The sequence below is a fragment of the Hyaena hyaena genome, unplaced genomic scaffold (assembly GCF_003009895.1).
Source record: "Hyaena hyaena isolate Hyena2069 unplaced genomic scaffold, ASM300989v1 scaffold_372, whole genome shotgun sequence".
NCBI lineage: Eukaryota > Metazoa > Chordata > Mammalia > Carnivora > Hyaenidae > Hyaena > Hyaena hyaena.
Window position 1 is genome coordinate 133,389 of NW_024081004.1, and position 19,220 is coordinate 152,608.

The following is a 19,220-nucleotide window of genomic DNA, read 5'->3' on the forward strand; positions in this document are numbered from 1 at the left end:
TAGAAAAATTCTCATCTTTAAATTCTGAAATTTATGTAAAATTACATACCAACTGTAGGATTATAAAAATATTGGATAAATTTATTTTCTGGCTCTGGTGACTGAAAGGTGTGAACAAACTGACGAGTAGCACTAGTTTCATTTTTTGCTACATCTTCTAGATAAAATGCTTGTTCCAAAAGAATCTGCCATTGTACTTGAGTTCGACGGTGCCTCTGAACTGAATAAATCACCTAAAAAAGAGAATTTGGGTAGATCTGTCAGTATTCTGATCCAACAGTGGTTCATCTTCCTGCCAGAGAGCATGTTTTGATTGTCACAATAATGGGGAAGTGTTAGTGGCAAGTGGCATTTACTGGGTGGGGCCAAGAATGTTAATATTGTATGACATATGTAACAATGAGTAATTTTCCCTCCCCAAATGCCAACAGTACCCCTGTTGAGAAACAAAAAGTCAAAACACTTCAAAGAATAATACACAGGATCAAAGAAAGCTTCAAATACACATTCACTCGAAATTCCCTTTTTGTGGGCAGCGATTATAAATCTTATTAAAATCATCAGTAAAAAAATCTATCATTAATAAAGTTACCTGTTTATGTAGTTTTACCAGACTTTTTTCACTTGGGTAGGTATTCTGCTTTTCATCAAAATCTTCATAATCATCCATGTTCCTACCCATTTTTTCCTGATACTCTGTAGGGCACTAAAAGGGACAAATAGATATTTTTAAAACTCATTTGCAAAAACATGAAATATTTTTATTTAAAAACTTGGTATTCTTGGGCATTCTAACTTTCTCAAAAACATCTTCCTTTATTGGGGTCTTTAGATACTTGAATTTTTAGTTGCTGACATTTTCTTGAAAATTTTCTAGGAGATGTATTAAGTGTCTTCTTACCTTGAAAGTTCACCTACATGAAGCAAACTAGTACTTGAGAGGATTAGACTATGTAGGCACCTAATGAAACTGTCAACAATTTTCCTAGCTAAAAATGAGAAAGAAATGCAGCAAACCCAAGACATTGAATTTTTCAAAGGTGTTGTACAGAAAAACAAACACGTAACTTGGAGTCATCTGCCCTATCATTTATTTATTACCTGTATGAATCTGGGCAAGTTACTTAACCTCCCTGAATAGGTCTCAAAAGGTAGCAATATAAGAGAAAGGATTAGAGAGCTGATTCTCATGACCATCAACTTAGCCAGAGGAACACTAGCTAATAATCAGTATAACAGACTTAAAATATAGAAAAAGAAATAGTTCAATGGTCCTATGATTGAAAAGACAACTATTGAGAAGTCCATTTTTGGAATGATCATTTTGGAAGTATATGAATACCCTAATTCAATACCAATGCATCAAAACCATAATTGTATAGCTTTTTGTTAAATATCTGTGTTAAATATCTCACAGGGTCATTCATTTTACAATGTGTTTCATATATCGTAAAATGACACATTGGAAGCAACTGAAAGAGATTATTAAGGCTCTGGTTTATTATGGGACATGTGCCTTTAGTGACCACATTCTGTCACACTTAGAAACTGTGAAGGTCTATCTCCATCACTGTGTCCGCAATTATTATACATTACTTAACCTCTACATCCACATTTAATGAAAAATAATTACCAATAATTCAACGTTAACCTTGTAATAACAAAAGAACAAATTCTATGTATAGATTACTACTGATTTATGGTTACTATTTCCATGAAAACTGGGGTGCCTGGGTGGCTCAGTCAGTTGAGCGTCAGACTTTGGCTCAGGTCATGATCTCACGGCTTGTGGGTTCAAGCCCCACCTCCAGCTCTGTGCTGATGGCTCAGAGCCTAGAGCCTGATGCCAGCTTTGGATTCTATGTCTCCCTCTCTCCCTCTCTGCCTCTCCCCCACTCACACTCTATCTCTCTCTCACTCAAAATAAACAATAAAAATTTTTTTTTAAATCTCCACAAAAATGGAAAGGAGATGGGGAAACCACAGTCATAGGCTGTTCTCATACTTTTCTGATGCTTTTATTATAAAGTTATAGTCTACTAATTTATATTTCCAAAGAAGAAAGATGAGAATATGACTACCTTTTTAAGTATCGTGTCAACGCATTTTCTCAATGGGTGATTATACTTGATGCTTTCATTCACTTTACGAACCTCCTATAAAAACAGGAAGAAGAATAAAAATATTTCTATTTCTATACATCATACATTTCATATGAGACTGCTCTAGGTACTATATATGTTCTCATAAGTTTAATTTCAACCCAAGTTACTTAGCATATACATGAAGTTCTGTTCACCAAATAGAAGTTCTTAAGAACATAAGTAAAAATACAAAGTTACAGAATAGCAATTTCTATACCCTCATGTTTTTTAGTGTTTTTTAAAGATTTATTCTCTTATCACTTGCCTCTTGGTACACAAAGATGAATAAGCATTATAAAAAGGTCATGAAGGATCAGACAAACTTTGCAATGCTGTGTTCTTCCACCTTGTTCAGCAAGCTCAGTTATCTCATTATCTAAAGGACAGTGAAGAAACCAGAGGAAGAAGCAACAGGCAAAAAGCGTCACAAAGCACCTGCTCCTTTCCAATGGGAGAGTTCTCTACAGCAGTCACAACTACTGATTCATTCCACATTCATTTATAAAGAACAAACTGTGCTAGGTGTAAGGTCACCACAATCCATGCCGGAGGGTGTGGTAGGAGGACATGATGTTACAGGTCTTTAAAGATGACAGGCTGGTGATAAGCTAATTTAATAACCAATTTAGTGACTATGAAAGGTATAAAAGAGTTAGGAAGGGGAATCTTTGTAACTAGTAGATCCCAAAGAAGAACAATAATCTCTATACTAATGAAATTTTTAAAAAGTTGGAGTTCAAAGGCTAGGAGGCAAGAAAACTGATCAGGACATTAAAAAGAATATTCTGATTGTAGAGAATGGCCTCAAGGGATACGAAACTAGAGGCAGGGAAACCACCTGGCATACAAAGTTATGAAAATATATTTATATCTTATATGACAAAATAAATCACTTTCCCTAATATATATGTGCTGTTACAAATCAAGACAAAATTGGGAAAACACAGAAGCAATCCAATTGGCCAATAAATGTCTGGAAAGATAGTCAAACTCATTAAAACAATTACAAATTTTAAAAATGAGAACAGTTTTCAGAAGGTGACTTAGCAATAACCATCAAAATTCACAATATGCAGACTTTAGGAATAACCTGTAACAACAGACATTGCTCCTGTCAGGAGCTCAGCTTAATGAGGAAAACAGGGATTATTCAAGCAGGAATGGTGTGGAAACTGCTGTGTAATCTAGTATAGGCGGCTTTCTGATAAACTGATTATTCAAACTGAGATAAAAAGCTTGAGTAGGAGTAAGGTCAGCCAATCAAAGGAAGAGGCAGGAATATTCCAAATTGTGGGACAGCCAGTACAAAGGCCTCCATGTAGAAGTGCAAAAGGAGTTTCAAGGAACTGAAAGTAGTACATGTGACCTTAGGGAAAAGGAGAGTCAGTGCCTGCCTGAGCAGCACTCGATCAGGCTAAAGAAAAGCAAAGTACTCCAGAAGGCCTTTATAACGATTTATTTGAGTTCAACGAGTAACCTAAATATGGCAGGGATAAGAAAGACTTGAGTTCTTAAAAGATGCTTGAATCATCATTACAATTTTCTATTCCCAAATTGCCTTAACGATTTGTTGACTTGTTAGCACAAGTTTGAATATGAACCATACAGTCTGATCATATATCATCCATAAAATATTCTATTTTTCCTTTAAATTCTTCAGTCATATTACATAAAAATAAGTACAGAAACAGTTAACTATTGATATTTGCTGTATCTGTTATAAATCTAAGGCTCCTTCAAAAGTTCATAACTTTTGGGGCACCTGGGTGGCTCAGTCGGTTCAGTGTCCAACTCTTGACTTCAGCTTAGGTCAAGATCTCACGGTTTTGAGGCTGAGCCCTGCATGAGATTCTTTCTCTCCCTCTCCCTCTGCCCCTGCTTGCTTGCATGTGTGCGCTCTCTCTCAAAAAATAAGATAAAAATAAAATAATAAGACACCAATGCCAGTTCTAGCTTTCCACATCCTATTTTTCAGTAGAGAGTTCCTACTTAACAAACAACAACAAAATCGATCTTTCTTCACTATTGATGATTCCTCCTAGCAAAATCCAGATCTTGCATAATTAACTAGATTTATATTTCTTTTTTTTAAATGTTTTTTTTTTTTAATTTATTTCTGAGAGAGAGAGCACATGAGCAGGGGAGGGTCAGAGAGAGGGAGATACAGAATCCGAAGCAGGCTCCAGGCTCTGAGCTAGCTCTCAGCACAGAGTATGACGCAGGGCTCGAACCTACAAACCGTGAGATCGTGACCTGAGCCGAAGTCGGACGCTTAACTGACTGAGCCACCCAGGCGCCCCAGGATTTATATTTCTTGAAGGAATACGGAATAACTGGTGAAATCCATATTCCTCAAATCTGAAACAACTGAATTTAGTACGAACTTTTAAGAGGAACATTTTCAAATTTAAATTATCTTTAAAATTATTTTATTACTAAATATAAATTTTCCAATTTTCTTCAAAAAATCCAAATTTTTAAATATAAACTTCCAAATATATCAGAAATAAACAAAAATTATCAAACATACATTATTTTCTTTTGAAACATGTAATAACAGCCAGTAGCTGCCTAAGGAAATGTAATAGAATACTATCTGTAGACTTACTCCTACATTTTGAATCAATGTCTTCTGCTACAGTTCTTACATTTTGTAGGGAAGGAATGCCAAAAAGCCAGTATTAGATTTTTCAATCACAAAACACATCCTTTTGCTCATTTATTCATTCACAGGAGCAATGGCTGCTGAATGTCTAAGAGTCTAGAGTACCAAGGAGGACCTGTCAGGATAACCATATAATTACTCATCTAATCGGAGGGACTTTTAAGGGTAAAAGAAGGGCATACAAGGTTACCCTAAGATGACAAGCATAATCCTGCACTTCTAAATATATTATAGCTGAAACCATGGGTTCCAAGGTAGAGATGACAAGTCATGAAGCTGAACGGTCAAGAGGAAGCCATCCTATTGGACGGGACACCCTGAAGGACCGCATATCACCAAATTTTCAGTGTGAAGCTCATCAATGTGCTAATGACAACAGCAACAAACCAACAGTGACTGTAAGGTATACACTTGCTTATTACCTCCATGACATCTTCTAAAGTCTCTTCTGCATCTGCTTTTTCTGTCATCAGTTTGGCTGCCTTAAAATACGTTTTCATAAGTAGATAACCTCTTTTTGCTCCATTCCAGTACGACCGAGGAATTTCTACCAAACCGTATCCCAACAACAACACGAGGAGAAACAGGCCCCATGTATTTGCAGCAGCTATTCCAATTGTCTGAAGCTGGTTCCTGAGACAGAGAAAACAGAAGCAGATAGCTATGAGAGATAAGTTTTCCCAACAAAAATATAAAATAAAACTAACTAGTGTTCAACAGTTTTTCAGAAAACAGCCTAAAGGATGGCTAGGATTTTACATGACAAAAAGTATACCTTCCAATCCTCAACTACTTTTTTAGCAACAGCAGATAATGTCTGCGTTTTAAGAGGAAGTTAGAGTATGACTGCAGAAATAGACTTTAACTCAGGAAACACTGCTCTATTATAGTTAAAATTAGAATCTAGGATAGTTCATGGTGAAAACTATATCTTTTTTCCCAAAGAAAAGATATTTTTCATTAGGTGCTTTCTTACTCAGTATTAACCAAGAGAAGCCTGAAAAAAAATTTTAAAGCCTAAAAATTTTATGTTGAGGCATATACAAATCTCAGGAATGCAATAGTGAGAATTACCATTACTACTCTATTCCTAAATTTTTGAGATTTCTTCACATAACATTATATAGTTCACACATAAAATACAGATTTCAATTTTATTATAATGTCTGAATCTAACACTGAAGAGAAAAATGCTCTCAAGCTATAGTCAGAACAAAAGAAAAAATATTCACAAGCTCTAATGAAAAAGAAACCTAGAGGATGCCTGGATGGCTCAATCAGTTAAGCATCTGACTTAGGCTCAGGTCATGATCTCACGGTGCAGGAGTCTGAGCCCCATATCAGGTTATGATCTAATGGTTCATGAGTTGGAGCCCCACATTGTTCTGTCTGCCATCAGCACAGAGCCCACTTAGGATCCTGTCTCCTCTCTCTGCCCCTTGCCTGCATGTGCACTCTGGCTCTCTCAAAAACAGACATTAAAAAAAAAAAAGTCATTTTGTCATGTACAAAATTGTACACCTGAAACTAATATTACACTGTATGTTAACTAACTGGAATTAAAATAAAAACATTTAAAAAATCATAAGGGTTAATACTTCTAACACATAGCTATTAGACAAAGCATTAGTCCTTCATCTAATAGCTACATTTAAACAGTCCATTTTTTCTTCTTAGAAATATGAGTTATTCGGAGTTCTTTTTGGAGATTCTATAAAACATATAACTTGATATGTTTCTCAGTGCGATGTCTCTTTAACCGCCCATGAGATAAAAATAAATTTTTAAAAATACAAATATACATAAAAATGTTAAGAAAACAACTTTTCTTACCATTCTAAGTGCAAATGTGGGTTTACAGCTACATATATTAAAAATGCTCCAAAAATCAGCAAATAGGTGCCATAATAGATCGCATTCTCAATCAGTGCGGTTTTGATCTTCCCGGTGATGGAAAACCCTCCGGATCTTGCATAGGACTGCATAAAAGGTAACAGAATCCTAGACGGTTGGGAAAAATATAATTACAGAAACACTTGATATGTCTATTTCCAAAATACCAGAATTATGTGAATTTCAATTTTAATGTTGTAGTTCTTTTCATAAATATGATTTTGAGTGATTATTAATACTGAACAAACTATAACAGATGACTGAATATTTTTGTAATATTAGATTTTGGGGAGACCAAAGCACATTTCTGGGAGCCAGAGAGTACTACGGTGTCATGAGTGACTTACAATAAATCTAAAAAAGCCTTTAAAGGTTTTATGAAGACTCTGGACTGCATTCAGACAATGAGGAATCTTTTTCTTCAAAAGAATGGAGATGTGATCAAATTTAAGTTTTCTAAAGAGCAGTAAGTCTTCAGCAGGAAGAACGGACTTAAAAGGAACAAAACTGGGACTATGTGGGAGAGGGCAAGGGGTGGTGATAACGGTAAGAAGCAGGAGGGGAGAAGACTGGTTGTGAATACACTGATCTGAGGTACTTAGAACACATCCCAAAGGAGCTGCACAGGAAGTAGGTAGCTATCCAGCTGCAGCACTCAGGAGACAGGATTAGAAATACAGACAGATACAGGAGTCATGACCATATCAGTGGTTCTGAAATAACACCAGTAGATGAGATTTGGAAGGGTGAATATGTAGAATGAGAAGGAAAGAACCGAGGCTGACCCTGGAAAGATCATCTTTTAAAGGAGAGGTAGAGAACTGGGAGGAGAAGCCAGTAAAGGAGACGGAGACAGAACAGTAGAGAGATATGGAAGAAAACCAAGGATCATACAGAGGAAAAACCAGAAGAAGAGAGTGTTTCAAACTGGAGAGAGAAAACAATAATCAAATGCTGCCAAGAAGTCAAGTAAATTAAGAACCTGTATGTGTGAATGGAGAAGTGGGGCTAGAAAATAGGGTTCAATGCGGTGAGGAAAGAGTAAGCAATGAGGAAATGAAGACAATAAATGTAGACATTTCATTTAAAAAATTTGGCTGGGTAGGATAAACTGCAGTATATTCATATAATGGAAGTTTTTACAGAAATGACAAAGCAGAGAAGACTGGCACACACAATAAGACACAGATGAATTTTCCAAATATGTGAGCAAAAGAAGAGATGCAAAAAATATACCATATTAATTCCATGTTTATAAAGCTCAAAAATAGGTAAAATTAATCTATAGTGATGGAAGTTGGGATCATGGCTACCTTTGGGGAGCGTATGACTGAGAAAGGGGCATGAGGGAATCTTCTAGACTTAGCATGAACATTATTAATATTCTATAATATCATAGGAGTGCCGATTATATCGGTGTACTCACTGTGAAAAAAGTCACACTGAACACAATTTGTGCACTCTTCTGTATTAATTTATACTTCAATAAAAAAGTCTCCCCCACCCTGAGGGGCGCCTGGCTGGTTCTGTCAGTTAAGGATCTGGCTTCAGCTCAGGGCATGATGTCTCGGGTCCTGAGTTCAAGCCTCGAGTCAGGCTTTCTGTTGTCAGGGCAGGGCCTGCTTTGGATCCTCTGTCTCCCTCTCTCTCTGCCCCTCCCTCACTTGCTAAGGTCCAAGTGCTCGCTCTCTCAAAAAAAAAAAGCTACCCTCCCGAAACTAAGCTGTGATGAGTAGATCAATGAGGTTAGAAGCTAGGAAGTTGGAAAGGGTTGCATTTTAGAGATTTGGGGTTTTTTTTCTTTTCTTTTTTAAAAGGATGAGAGAATTGTGTATGCTTTGTTGAAACTGGAACTGTGAGTAAAGGAATAAGAGCTGAAGGAGATGGGTCCATATTTCAGGAAGAGGGATTTCACTTTGAAATCACTTTGACGCTGACTCTCCCATTCTTTGAGAGGAAAAGGATAAGTAGGGAGGTGTGCTGGTGGGAAGCTGAAAGAGCTGTCATCTGACGACTTCTATTTTTACTGTGAAGCAGAAAGTAAAGTACTCTGCAAGGAGAAAAGGTGATTGATTCTAGGATGTAAAAGAGAGAGAAAGAGCCACAAAGGGAACATTAGAGGTTTGAGGTCTGTAGTGATTAGAAGCATTTGCAGTGGAGAACAAAGAGCGAGCAGACTAGAGACACACAGAAGTAGTCTGGCAATGCTGGAGCCTGAACAAGTTAGATGAACATGAATTTATATGGGCACTACCCTACTGTGCCGTGTGATTTTTCTATTGCAATATTCACTAACTTCAGTTTTATAGCTTAGTTACCTGCAGAATATCTAAAATGCTCAGTACGCAGTGAATAATGTGAGTGTGGAGCCTGGCAGAAAGACAAAGCTATTGTGGGTAGAAAGAAACACTTGGAATGCATCCAACTATGGCTACAATTAAAGCTATACAGAGAGGCTCAGGTAATAAGATGACCGAAAATGAGACCCTAGGGAATGCTAACATTTGGGAAATGGGCCACAGAAATAGAATCCATAAAGGAAATTCAGCAGGTTGGGCTAAGCAGGAGACAATGATGACCTCAGCAAGGGCAGTTTCATGTAAAACTGAGACTGGAGGAAGGCTGAATGGAAGAAGGTCAAGAGAGAAGGCTATAGCTAGAAGGAATGGTGACAAGGAAAAATTTTGGTTTCTGTATTCTGTTTCTTGTTTGTTGGGGGTTTTTCTTTTCATTTGTTTTAAGATGGGAGAGAAGTGAATGAGCAGAAAAGGAGAATATACAGATTTAAGAAAAAAAAAAGCAACACTTGAATAAACCCTAAAACATGAAAGTTCACGGAGAAAGTATAATCTTTTTCTTTTTACTTTAGCCAAAATTTAAAACCTTTTTATCCTTCACTATCACTTACCATGTTAAAAATTGTGATGTCCAATATACTACCCTCCAGAAAATTGGCATGATTCCGTCAGGAATGTAACTCCATGGCTTGAAACATGGATGTCGGCTGTTTAACAACAATTTATAGCCAATTAATAAATGATGACTACTTAAGTAAGTTATACAGTTGACTTGTGCATGGCAAAGTTCATTTACAATCAGATATTAAATTACCAACTGTAGCTTCCAAAATGTCATAGAAAATTTAAAATTCAAAGCGGACTGTCAAACTAAAAACAAACAAAACATATAAAGGGAACAAAACAGTTTGTTCTAGAGAGGAATGTCACTTAAATTTTCAACTTTCAGTGTATTTTTAGTCGTTGAGTAAAAGAGGGTGTAATGTTCACTTAATACACTGATAATGTTGAGTCTTTAAAAGTGAATGAATATGTCATGAAACTAAATCTCTGATTTGACTGCCTTTAAAATTGATGACAGTCTTTAAAATACACACTCCATTTTGTGGGGCTGGTTATTTTCTGGGGAGAGGGAACAGGAAGGTGAAAGAAATTAGGTGATTAACTCCTGGTAACTGAAGCCCTAACTAATCAGTCACTGTGACACAGACCCCATCGACAGAGATGCCAGTATCTGTATATACAGTTCTGTTTGAATTTTCTGAACATATGTGTATTTTTCATGAATAGTCTTCCCAGACTCTAAGGATACTGTTTAGTCCAGGGGCTTCCAACGATTCACAACTGATGCTGATCCATATTCAATTTTTAATGTGTTTTAAAGGGGAGTAACATCTACATTTTAAATTTACCCTTATTCAGGTTAGGTTAAAAAAATAATAAAAGCTGCATAAAGAAGCATGCAAACACTACTAAGGGTATTGGTAAAAGCTATAGTCAACATTTATTAAAGCTATTTACTTGGAAGTTTGATATGGATTTAACATAACCTTTCGATAACTTAAACTTTATTCATTCTCAGTCTGAAACTATAATGGTTTCAAAAGATGCATGCTATGAAAAGAACATCCTACATATAGAATGATCCCCTTGTCCTTTATACAACTTTGTAAATCAGGCTAAAGAGAAAATGAATTTTTTTTAGACCAGAGAGAGGCTGAGAAGCAAAAACCTGTTGGAAGTCACATTCTTAGTAAGAGGCAGAACCAGGACTAAAAACATCAGGTCTTCTCCAAGTTTCTGCTTAACATTTACTAAGAGGCCTTGTGTACCAATAAATATGTAAAACTTATTTAAGACAAGGCACCAATAAATATGTAAAATTTGCTAAGATTTAAATTTAAATAGAATACAAAGTAATTAAAAGTCTACTAGCAAAGGATGGGAGTGGGGAGGGGTGGGGGGGGAGAGTAGAGAATGAGGGTCAACTTTTATAAATTTAAATCCCAAATGGTAAGAACTGACAATTTTAAAACAATTTTTCTTCTATACTATTAAAAAAAAAAAAGGAAAAAATACCTTGGAACCGGGGTAGCAGTTGCGTGGAATCCTGTAATGTTGCTGTTCTCAGGAGGGCTTGAGTTTGCAGCGGCATGCTTACACCGGTTGTATATTGTCTAAACCAATGAACACATGGTTTAAAAATGAAAATCAAAAGGTTACCAAGCAATTAAGGGATACTGGGGGTTATCAACCTATCCACCAGTGACCTTCCTGGCTATGCTTTTTAATGATCAAATTCACACAGTAAGATTTAAATACGAAATGTTAAGCATGACCTTATATAATTTAGCTGTTTTAAGAACTAACATATCTCAAACATGCTGTATGATTCCAATTGCCTTTCAAATTGCCAAACTCAGTTTCACCTCTTACCGTACTAACATCCAGAGGCAGTATGAAGACGATAAGAAAGCAGAGATACCAAGCTAGCAGTGTTCCAATAATTACAAGTCTATGCTGCTTCTTAAAGTCTCCATATCGATGAAGTAGGAACAATGCCAGAAAAAAGACAAAAACAATCTCAAGTCCCAAAGCTGCACCACTCATTATTGAATGTTCACTCTGACTAACCAAAAGTCATTCATGTGCAGGTCTGGATCATATCTGTAAACTGGAAAAGAAAAAAAAAAAGTAGCATTAACATAGGAAATAACAACTTGGAAATTTCCTAAATATTTGTTTATTGACGTATTAATAAATTCTTCGGAAAATTGTCAGGCTTTACACTGGACTACAAATGAAAGGAAAAGGGGTGGTGCCTGGGTGTCTCAGTCAGTTGAGTGTCCCACTTCGGCTCAGGTATGATCTCATGGTTCAGTTGGTCAGTTCAAGGCCCACATCAGGTTTGCAGCTGTCAGGGCAGAGCCTGCTTTGGAGCCTCTGTCCACCCCTCTCCTGCCTCACCCCCGCTTGTACATTCTCTCTCTCAAAAAGAAACAAAACAAAAAAAAAGAAACAAATGGAAAAGGATAATTCCTACTCTCAAATGCATATCTTATTTTTAAAAACAGATTCTAAAATCTTCACATCAATTGTATCTTCAGGAAGAAGTTATCTTCATGAAAATACTAGTTCTGAAAATATTACAAAATAATACTGAATGTGAACCACTTCAATAGTATCATTTGGAGTTTCTTCCTTACAGTTGTAAGTCCCAACAGGAATTTTGTACAAATATACTATTGACTAGATCCTAAGTAATCAGACACTTTGTAAAATAAAGTTTTCCATAGTCCATTACTTATAATGTTCCAAAAGAGGGAGAGACAGCAAGAAAAAGACCATTTGAAAACACTTCCTTTGTCTGAAATAATTTGTGTGTGTGATAATCTTGTCTAACAATTTTAATGACTTGAAATTCTTATTTACTGATTCACAAAACATAGTAGTTGACCCTTAAACAACACATGTTTGAACTGTGTTATACATAGATTTTTTTAAAGATTCACTTATACATAATTTTTTTAAAATAGAGTACTATGAATGTATGTCCTTTATGATTTTAACAGTTTTTCTGTAGCTTACTTTATTATGAGTATATAATATGCATACAACATATATTGAATCATTATGTCATACACCTGAAACTACTATAATGCTGTATGCTAATTATACTACTATGAAAAATACTCATATTATAAAATAAATGTCAAGATCATCCAGTAAGACAGACAGAACAGACACACACACACACACACAATGTATTAATCGGCTGTTTATGTTATGGGTAAGGCTTCTCATCAACAGTAGGCCATAAATAGTTAAGTTTCCAGGAAGTCAAAAGTTATACACAGATTTTAGACCGTACAGGGGGGTTTGGTACCCCTGACGCTTGTATTGTTCAGGGGTCAAATATATACTTATCACTTTTCCATTTACCTATATAAACATTATTTTCTTTAAAGAAAGTTACCTATTTTATACGCAGAAAAATTTATCAATGATTATTGAATAAAATACACTTGAGAATATTTTTTTAATTTTTAAAATTTACTTAAACCCAAGGTAGTTAACATGTAGCGTAATAACGGTTTCAGGAGTAGAATTTAGTAATTCATCACTTACATATAACACCCAGTGCTCATTCCAATAAGTGTCCTCTCTAATGCCCATCACCCATTTCGCCCATTCCCCTACCCAAAACCCCTCCAGCAACCCTCAATTTGTTCTCTGTATTTGAAAGTCTCTTGTGGTTTGCCTCCCTCTCTCTTTTTATCTTAATTTTTTCCTTCCCCTCCCCTATGTTCATCTGTTTTATTTCTTAAATTCCACATATGAAAGAAATCATATGATAATAATTTGACTTAGCATAATACACTCTAGTTCTATCCACATTGTTGGAAATGGCAAGATTTCATTCTTTTTGATTGCGGAGTAATTTTCCTGTGTGTGTGTGTGTGTGTGTGTGTGTGTGTGTGTGTGTGTGTGAGATATCTTCTTTATCCCAAAACCAGCAGAAGGGAAATTATTAATAAAGACTAGAGCAGAAATCAATATTTAAAAAAAAACAAAACACAGAACATATCGACAAAACCAGGTTCTTTGAAAGAATTAGCAAAACTGATAAATCCCTAGTCAGTTTGATCAAAAAGGAAAGGATCCAAATAAAATCACGAATTAAAGAGGAGATCACAACCAATACCACAGAAATACAAATAATAACAAGGGAAAATTATGAGCAATTATATGCCAACATATTGGGCAAGTTAGAAGAAGTTCCTAGAAATATATAAACTACCAAACTGAAACAGGAAGAATAGAAAATTTGAACAGACCCATAACCTGTAAAGAAATTGAATCAGTAATCAAAAATTTCCCAAAAAGCAAAAGTCCAGGGCCTAATGGCTTTCCAAGGGAATTCTACCAAACATTTAAAGAAAAGTTAATACCTTACCTTATTCTTGAAGCAATTCCAAAAAATAGAAATTTAAAGAAAATTTCCAATCTCATTCTATGAGGACAGCATTACCTTTACTCCAAAACCAGACAAAAACCCCACTAAAAAAGGAGAACTACAAACCAAATTCCCAGATGGAACATGGATGAAAAAATTCTCAACAAAGTCTAGCAAATCGAATCCAATAAGACATTAAAAGAAATACTCACCATGATTGAGTGGGATTATTTCCTGGATGCAGGGCTAGTTCAATATCGGCAAATCAATCAACATATTACATTAATAAAAGAAAGGATAAGAATCACATGATCCTCTCAGTATATGCAGAAAAAGTATTTGACAAAATACAGCATCCTCTTGATAAAAACCCTCAAGAAAATAGGAACATACCTCAAGATCATAAAGGCCACGTACGAAAGACCCACAACTAAAAGACCTCTCACCCTGGTTGCTCAACATAGTGTTGGAAATCTTAGCTTCAGTAATCAGACAACTAAAAGAAATAAAAGGCATTCAAATAGGCAAGGAAGAAGTCAAACTTTTACTCTTCCCAGATGACATGACAGTCTAGTGGAAAACCCAAGCGTCCACCAAAAAACTGCTAGAACTGATATGTGAATTCAGCAAAGTTGCAGGATATAAAATCAATGTATAGAAATCTGTGGTATTTCTACAGACCAATAAAGCAGCAGAAGAAATAGTAATCAAGGACTCAATCCCAGTTACAATTGCACCAAAAACCATAAAAAAATCCTAGGAATAACCAGAGGTTAAAAAATCTATACACTAAAAACTACAGAAAGCTTACTAAAGAAATTGAAGTCACAAAGAAATGGAAAAACATTCCATGCTCATGGGTTGGAAGAACAAATGTTGTTAAAATGTCAATACTACCCAAAGCAATCTACAGTCAATGCAATACCTATCAAAATAATACCAGAATTCTTCCCAGAGCTAGAGCAAACAATTCTGATATTTGTATGGAAGCAGAAATGCCCCAAATTGCCAAAGTAATGTTAAAAATGAAAACCAAAGTTGGAGGCATCACAATTCTGGACGTTAAGTTGCACTACAAAGCTGTAATCATCAACACTTGAAAATAATTTTAGTTATAAAAGCTGATAATACAGACACCAGCAAATGGTTTATTTTTTATCTCTCTATGCTTTTAAAATAATTTACCTTTACTAACTGAATGCAGTATGTTTGTTTCACCTTTGTAAAATCAATTTTAGGCATTTTTGTTGGTCCATGGACTAACTACACGGATCCAAGTAATTAATATCGTAATAGTGAATCAAGATTGTGATGCAGAGAGGTGCCTGGGTGGCTCAGTTGATTTAGTGTCTGACTTCGGCTCAGTCCATCATCTTGTGGTCCATGAGTTCAAGCCCCATGTCTGGCTCTGTGGTGACAGTTCAGAGCCTGGAGGCTGCTTCAGATTCTGTGTTTCCCTCTCTCTCTGCCCCTTCCTCATTCACACTGTCTCTGTATCTCTCTCTCTTTCAAAAATAACAGACATTTAAAACATTAAAAAGGGGGCACCTGGGTGGTTCAGTCGGTTGAGCGTCGGTGACTTTGGCTCTGGTCATGATCTCACGGTTCACGGGTTCGAGCCCTGCGTCAGGCTCTGTGCTGACAGCTAGCTCAGAGCCTGGAGCCTGTTTCGGATTCTGTGTCTCCCTCTCTCTCTGACCCTACCCTGCTCATGCTGTGTGTGTGTGTGTGTGTGTGTGTCTGTCTCAGAAATAAAACGTTAATAAATCAAAATAAAACATTAAAAAAAGTGTGATGCAGAATAAGGCAGAATCAATAAAATACTTCAAATCAACACCTCTAACCAAAACTAGCTATAAAAAATAATAATAAAGTAAGTTTGGGTACTAACAAGCTTAACTTAAATTTATATAATAAATAGCCTCACATAGAATATCACAAACAAAAAGCACATTTAATAAAGTATTTTCTTCACTATATCTTCATATTGTTGAAGTACTTCCTATTCTTTTGTATATTTCAACCAATATTTTCATATTTTTAAAATATCTAAATTTGACCCCCTTTCATCACTCCATATCCTGCTATATCTTTCTTCAAAGCACTTATCCACTTGATATAATGTATATTCATATTTTTTTTCTCCCTGTAACCCCTTCCTCCATTCCCACCTCCCAGACTTCCCACTCCCAAACTCTGTCACTACTACTACTCAAAATTTCAAATTTCATTTTCTATAAGAAAAACCTGTACCATCACAATAAGAGTAGGTCAAATCTTATTTGTAAGCCAAGAACAGATTAAGTGGATAAGTCCATGTAGAATGTGCTGATGAAAGCCACTACCATCTTCAAGACCCAGCTTTTTAAAAAACATAATTCCATGTGAATTTAAATGTAACACAGTTATTATCTGAAAATCCCTTTATGGTTTGACCTACATATTTATTTTCCTGTAATTAACTGTCCAGTCAGGAATATGGTTAATGACAGAAAAAGACTGAACATCAGAGATTATCAAGGAAATGCTAAAGTATGGCAGAAGCAAATGATTATTGAAGTATAAAAAATGATGTTTGTTAAGATTATCTAGCAACATTTGAAAGTTACCATAACATTAATGGAAAAACTCAATTCACTCATTTTTAAATTTATTATAATATGCATGAAAAGCACAGACATTGGGGCGCCAGGGTGGCTCAGCTGGTTTAGGGTCTGACTTCGGCTCATGTCATGATCTCATGGTTCATGGGTTCAAGCCCTGTATTGAGCTCTGTGCTGACAGCTCAGAGTCTGGAGCCTGCTTTGGATTCTGTGTCTCCCTCTCTCTCTCAAAAATAAATAGACATTTAAAAAAATAAAAAAGAAAAAGAAAAAAAAAGCTAAGACAAAACTGAAATATAAGATTATGGGCATAAGCAAACAAAAGTAGTTTATAAACTTGCCACAAGCTACTAATAGTTTTTTACAGAAGCTGTCAATTTTTCAGCCTGATTCATAGCACTTTAAAATCTTGTAGATGAATAAACAGAACTATGGATCTCTTATTCTAGTAATAAAGAAATGGTTTGGTTATGTCTCTTCCATTCTCAGTATTAGTCTCCTATTCCTGCTATAAGCAATTCCTATAAACTCAGAGGCTTAAAGCAACACTCTTATATTACAGTTTCTGTGGGTCAGATGTCCAGGCACAACTTGGCTCAACTGAATTCTCAAGATCAAAATCAAGGTGTCAGCAGGTTTGAGTTCCTCTCTGGAGATTCTGGGGAGGAAAGTACTTCTAAGTTCATCCACACTGTTGGCATAATTCAGTTTGTTATGGTTTTAGGGCTGAGACTGCCATTTCCTTGTTGGCTGTCAGCTGGCATCTACCCTTAGCTCCAGAGGCCTCTTCCATCTTTGCATGTGGCCCTGTGTATCTCAGAGTCAGCAATGGTTTGTCAAATCCTCTCAGGAATCTTGGACTTTGTCTTCCACTCTCAGGAGGAGAAAACTCTGCTTTCAAGGGCTCATCTGATCTCCCTGGGACAATCTGGATAATCTAGTCATATTTACTGGTTCCAGGGATTAAGGCATAGATATCCTTTGGGGTCTATTATTCTGTTTACCACACACACCATCTATTTCTGTTCAAGTAGAACTCCTGTTTTCTCGTTATGACACAAGGTTAGGCCTAAGGGCTCCATTAAGTTGGAGATGAAAATTGGGGTTTCCCTAAATTTAGATGAGAAAATAATAGTTTCAAAGTCTGTATCTTTGACCCTGTACCTAAATTCAAGTGAGGAGTTACTTTTTACAGTCCAGAATGACAGCACTTTTTAAGGTTCTTTACGAACTCCTATATCCCATAGCCTGTTTTGGTTATTTCAACGGAATAATTTTGTGTTCAAAGCTAGAGGCTCACTTTATTCCCCATCTGCTCTAGTTATTTGTATAGTCAATTAATAAAATAACTGTCAATTAAAATCTAACAGAAATAAAGATTAGACAATTCAGGTTTTGGCCTGAGTTTCTGGTCTAATAAAAACTCATAGCCAAGGAGTACAGCAATTTGGCAATATGTATCAGACATCTTTAGGAAGGTATATATCCTTTGTCCTAGCAACCCCTCTTCAAATAACCTAAAGAAAAACCAAAAGGTGAACAAACATTTATCTACAATGTTATCTTTCATGACAGCATTATTTAACCACGAAAACAGAACAATTTAAATGTTTGTACTAAATAGTCTAGGAAGTCTACTAAATAATCTAGGAAATCTTAAAAGTGTCCACCAGTCTCATCGGTGCCCACTGCCATTTTGAAAAAAGCAGCTAAGGATTTCATGAATCACTAATCCTTAGTGATTATGGACAGCAAACCTGTCCATAGCTGATGGGAGCAAGGATCTGTGCATGAGTCAAGGACTACAGAACAGCAACACTCCACTGCAGACTGTGATTCAAGGAGGCCACCAGATTCCCCCGGTCCAGAAGAAAGGTGAGAGCCACGGGGACACTTTAGAGATGGCAAAAGGGACAGGGGTGGGGTCCAAGGAAGTACACATAAGAAACATATGGACAAATATACATCGAAATGCTAACAGCGGCTGTCATAAAATGATAAAGCCATGATGTCTATTTTCCTCTTTATGTTTTTGTGTATGTGTTTTTAATTTTAAATAATGAACATGCATTATTTTGTAATTTTAAAATTATTTAAAAATCAGTGGACTAATATGAAGATAAGACAAAGCAAATGGAAAATGAAAAATTCTGCTATGGTGTTGAGTGTCTAAGGTTATAATTACTTTAAAAGACAAATGTTTTATTATACTATGATAAACCTGGGCTCCAAATCCCAACTCTATTTAATTGCATAACTTCATACAATTTAAGCTGTTAAGTGAGAATAAATAATCACCTCATGCAGGTTGCTATGAAGATCAAATGAGATTCTAAAGTGAAACACCAAATAGGAGTTTGAGGCCCAGAGTAGATCCTCGATAAATGCTAGATGCTAATCTCCACCTCCTTTATATCGTGTGCTTCTAAAAGATAACTAGTTGCTTCAGTAGTCTCAAAGCATAGCTTTACACCAAATAGTCTCCTGCCCCATCTCCCCAAAATATGGATGCCAAATGCTTTTTGCTTCTCATTCTCTGTGGTTACCACCACAGCCTGAGCCCACTCTCATTCCTATAAAACAAAAAATGATCTTCACTCCAAGAATTTGCTTCCTTGCCTATCTTGACAAACTGGGATTACCCACATAGGTCTACAAACA

The 19,220-nt window shown here is 36.0% G+C and overlaps 1 protein-coding gene across 7 annotated transcripts in view; it reads right to left on the reverse strand.

Annotated features, from left to right (window-relative positions):
* Positions 1-19,220, reverse strand: part of LMBRD2 (LMBR1 domain containing 2) — a 43,051-nt gene that overhangs the window by 18,611 nt on the left and 5,220 nt on the right. For 6 of the 7 annotated variants that reach the window (XR_005531481.1, XM_039250535.1, XM_039250536.1 and 3 more), the window contains exons 2-9: positions 11,436-11,673; positions 11,079-11,176; positions 9,611-9,706; positions 6,643-6,810; positions 5,232-5,442; positions 2,082-2,156; positions 593-706; positions 50-233 (exon numbers count right to left, since the gene is read on the reverse strand). Coding sequence is in view for 6 of the 7 variants with exons in the window: in XM_039250535.1 (XP_039106466.1) it covers positions 50-233; positions 593-706; positions 2,082-2,156; positions 5,232-5,442; positions 6,643-6,810; positions 9,611-9,706; positions 11,079-11,176; positions 11,436-11,609 (1,120 nt within the window). In the remaining variant the exon portion in view is untranslated. The remainder of the gene's footprint in view (positions 1-49; positions 234-592; positions 707-2,081; positions 2,157-5,231; positions 5,443-6,642; positions 6,811-9,610; positions 9,707-11,078; positions 11,177-11,435; positions 11,674-19,220) is intronic. The other variant, XM_039250538.1, reaches the window with a different exon arrangement.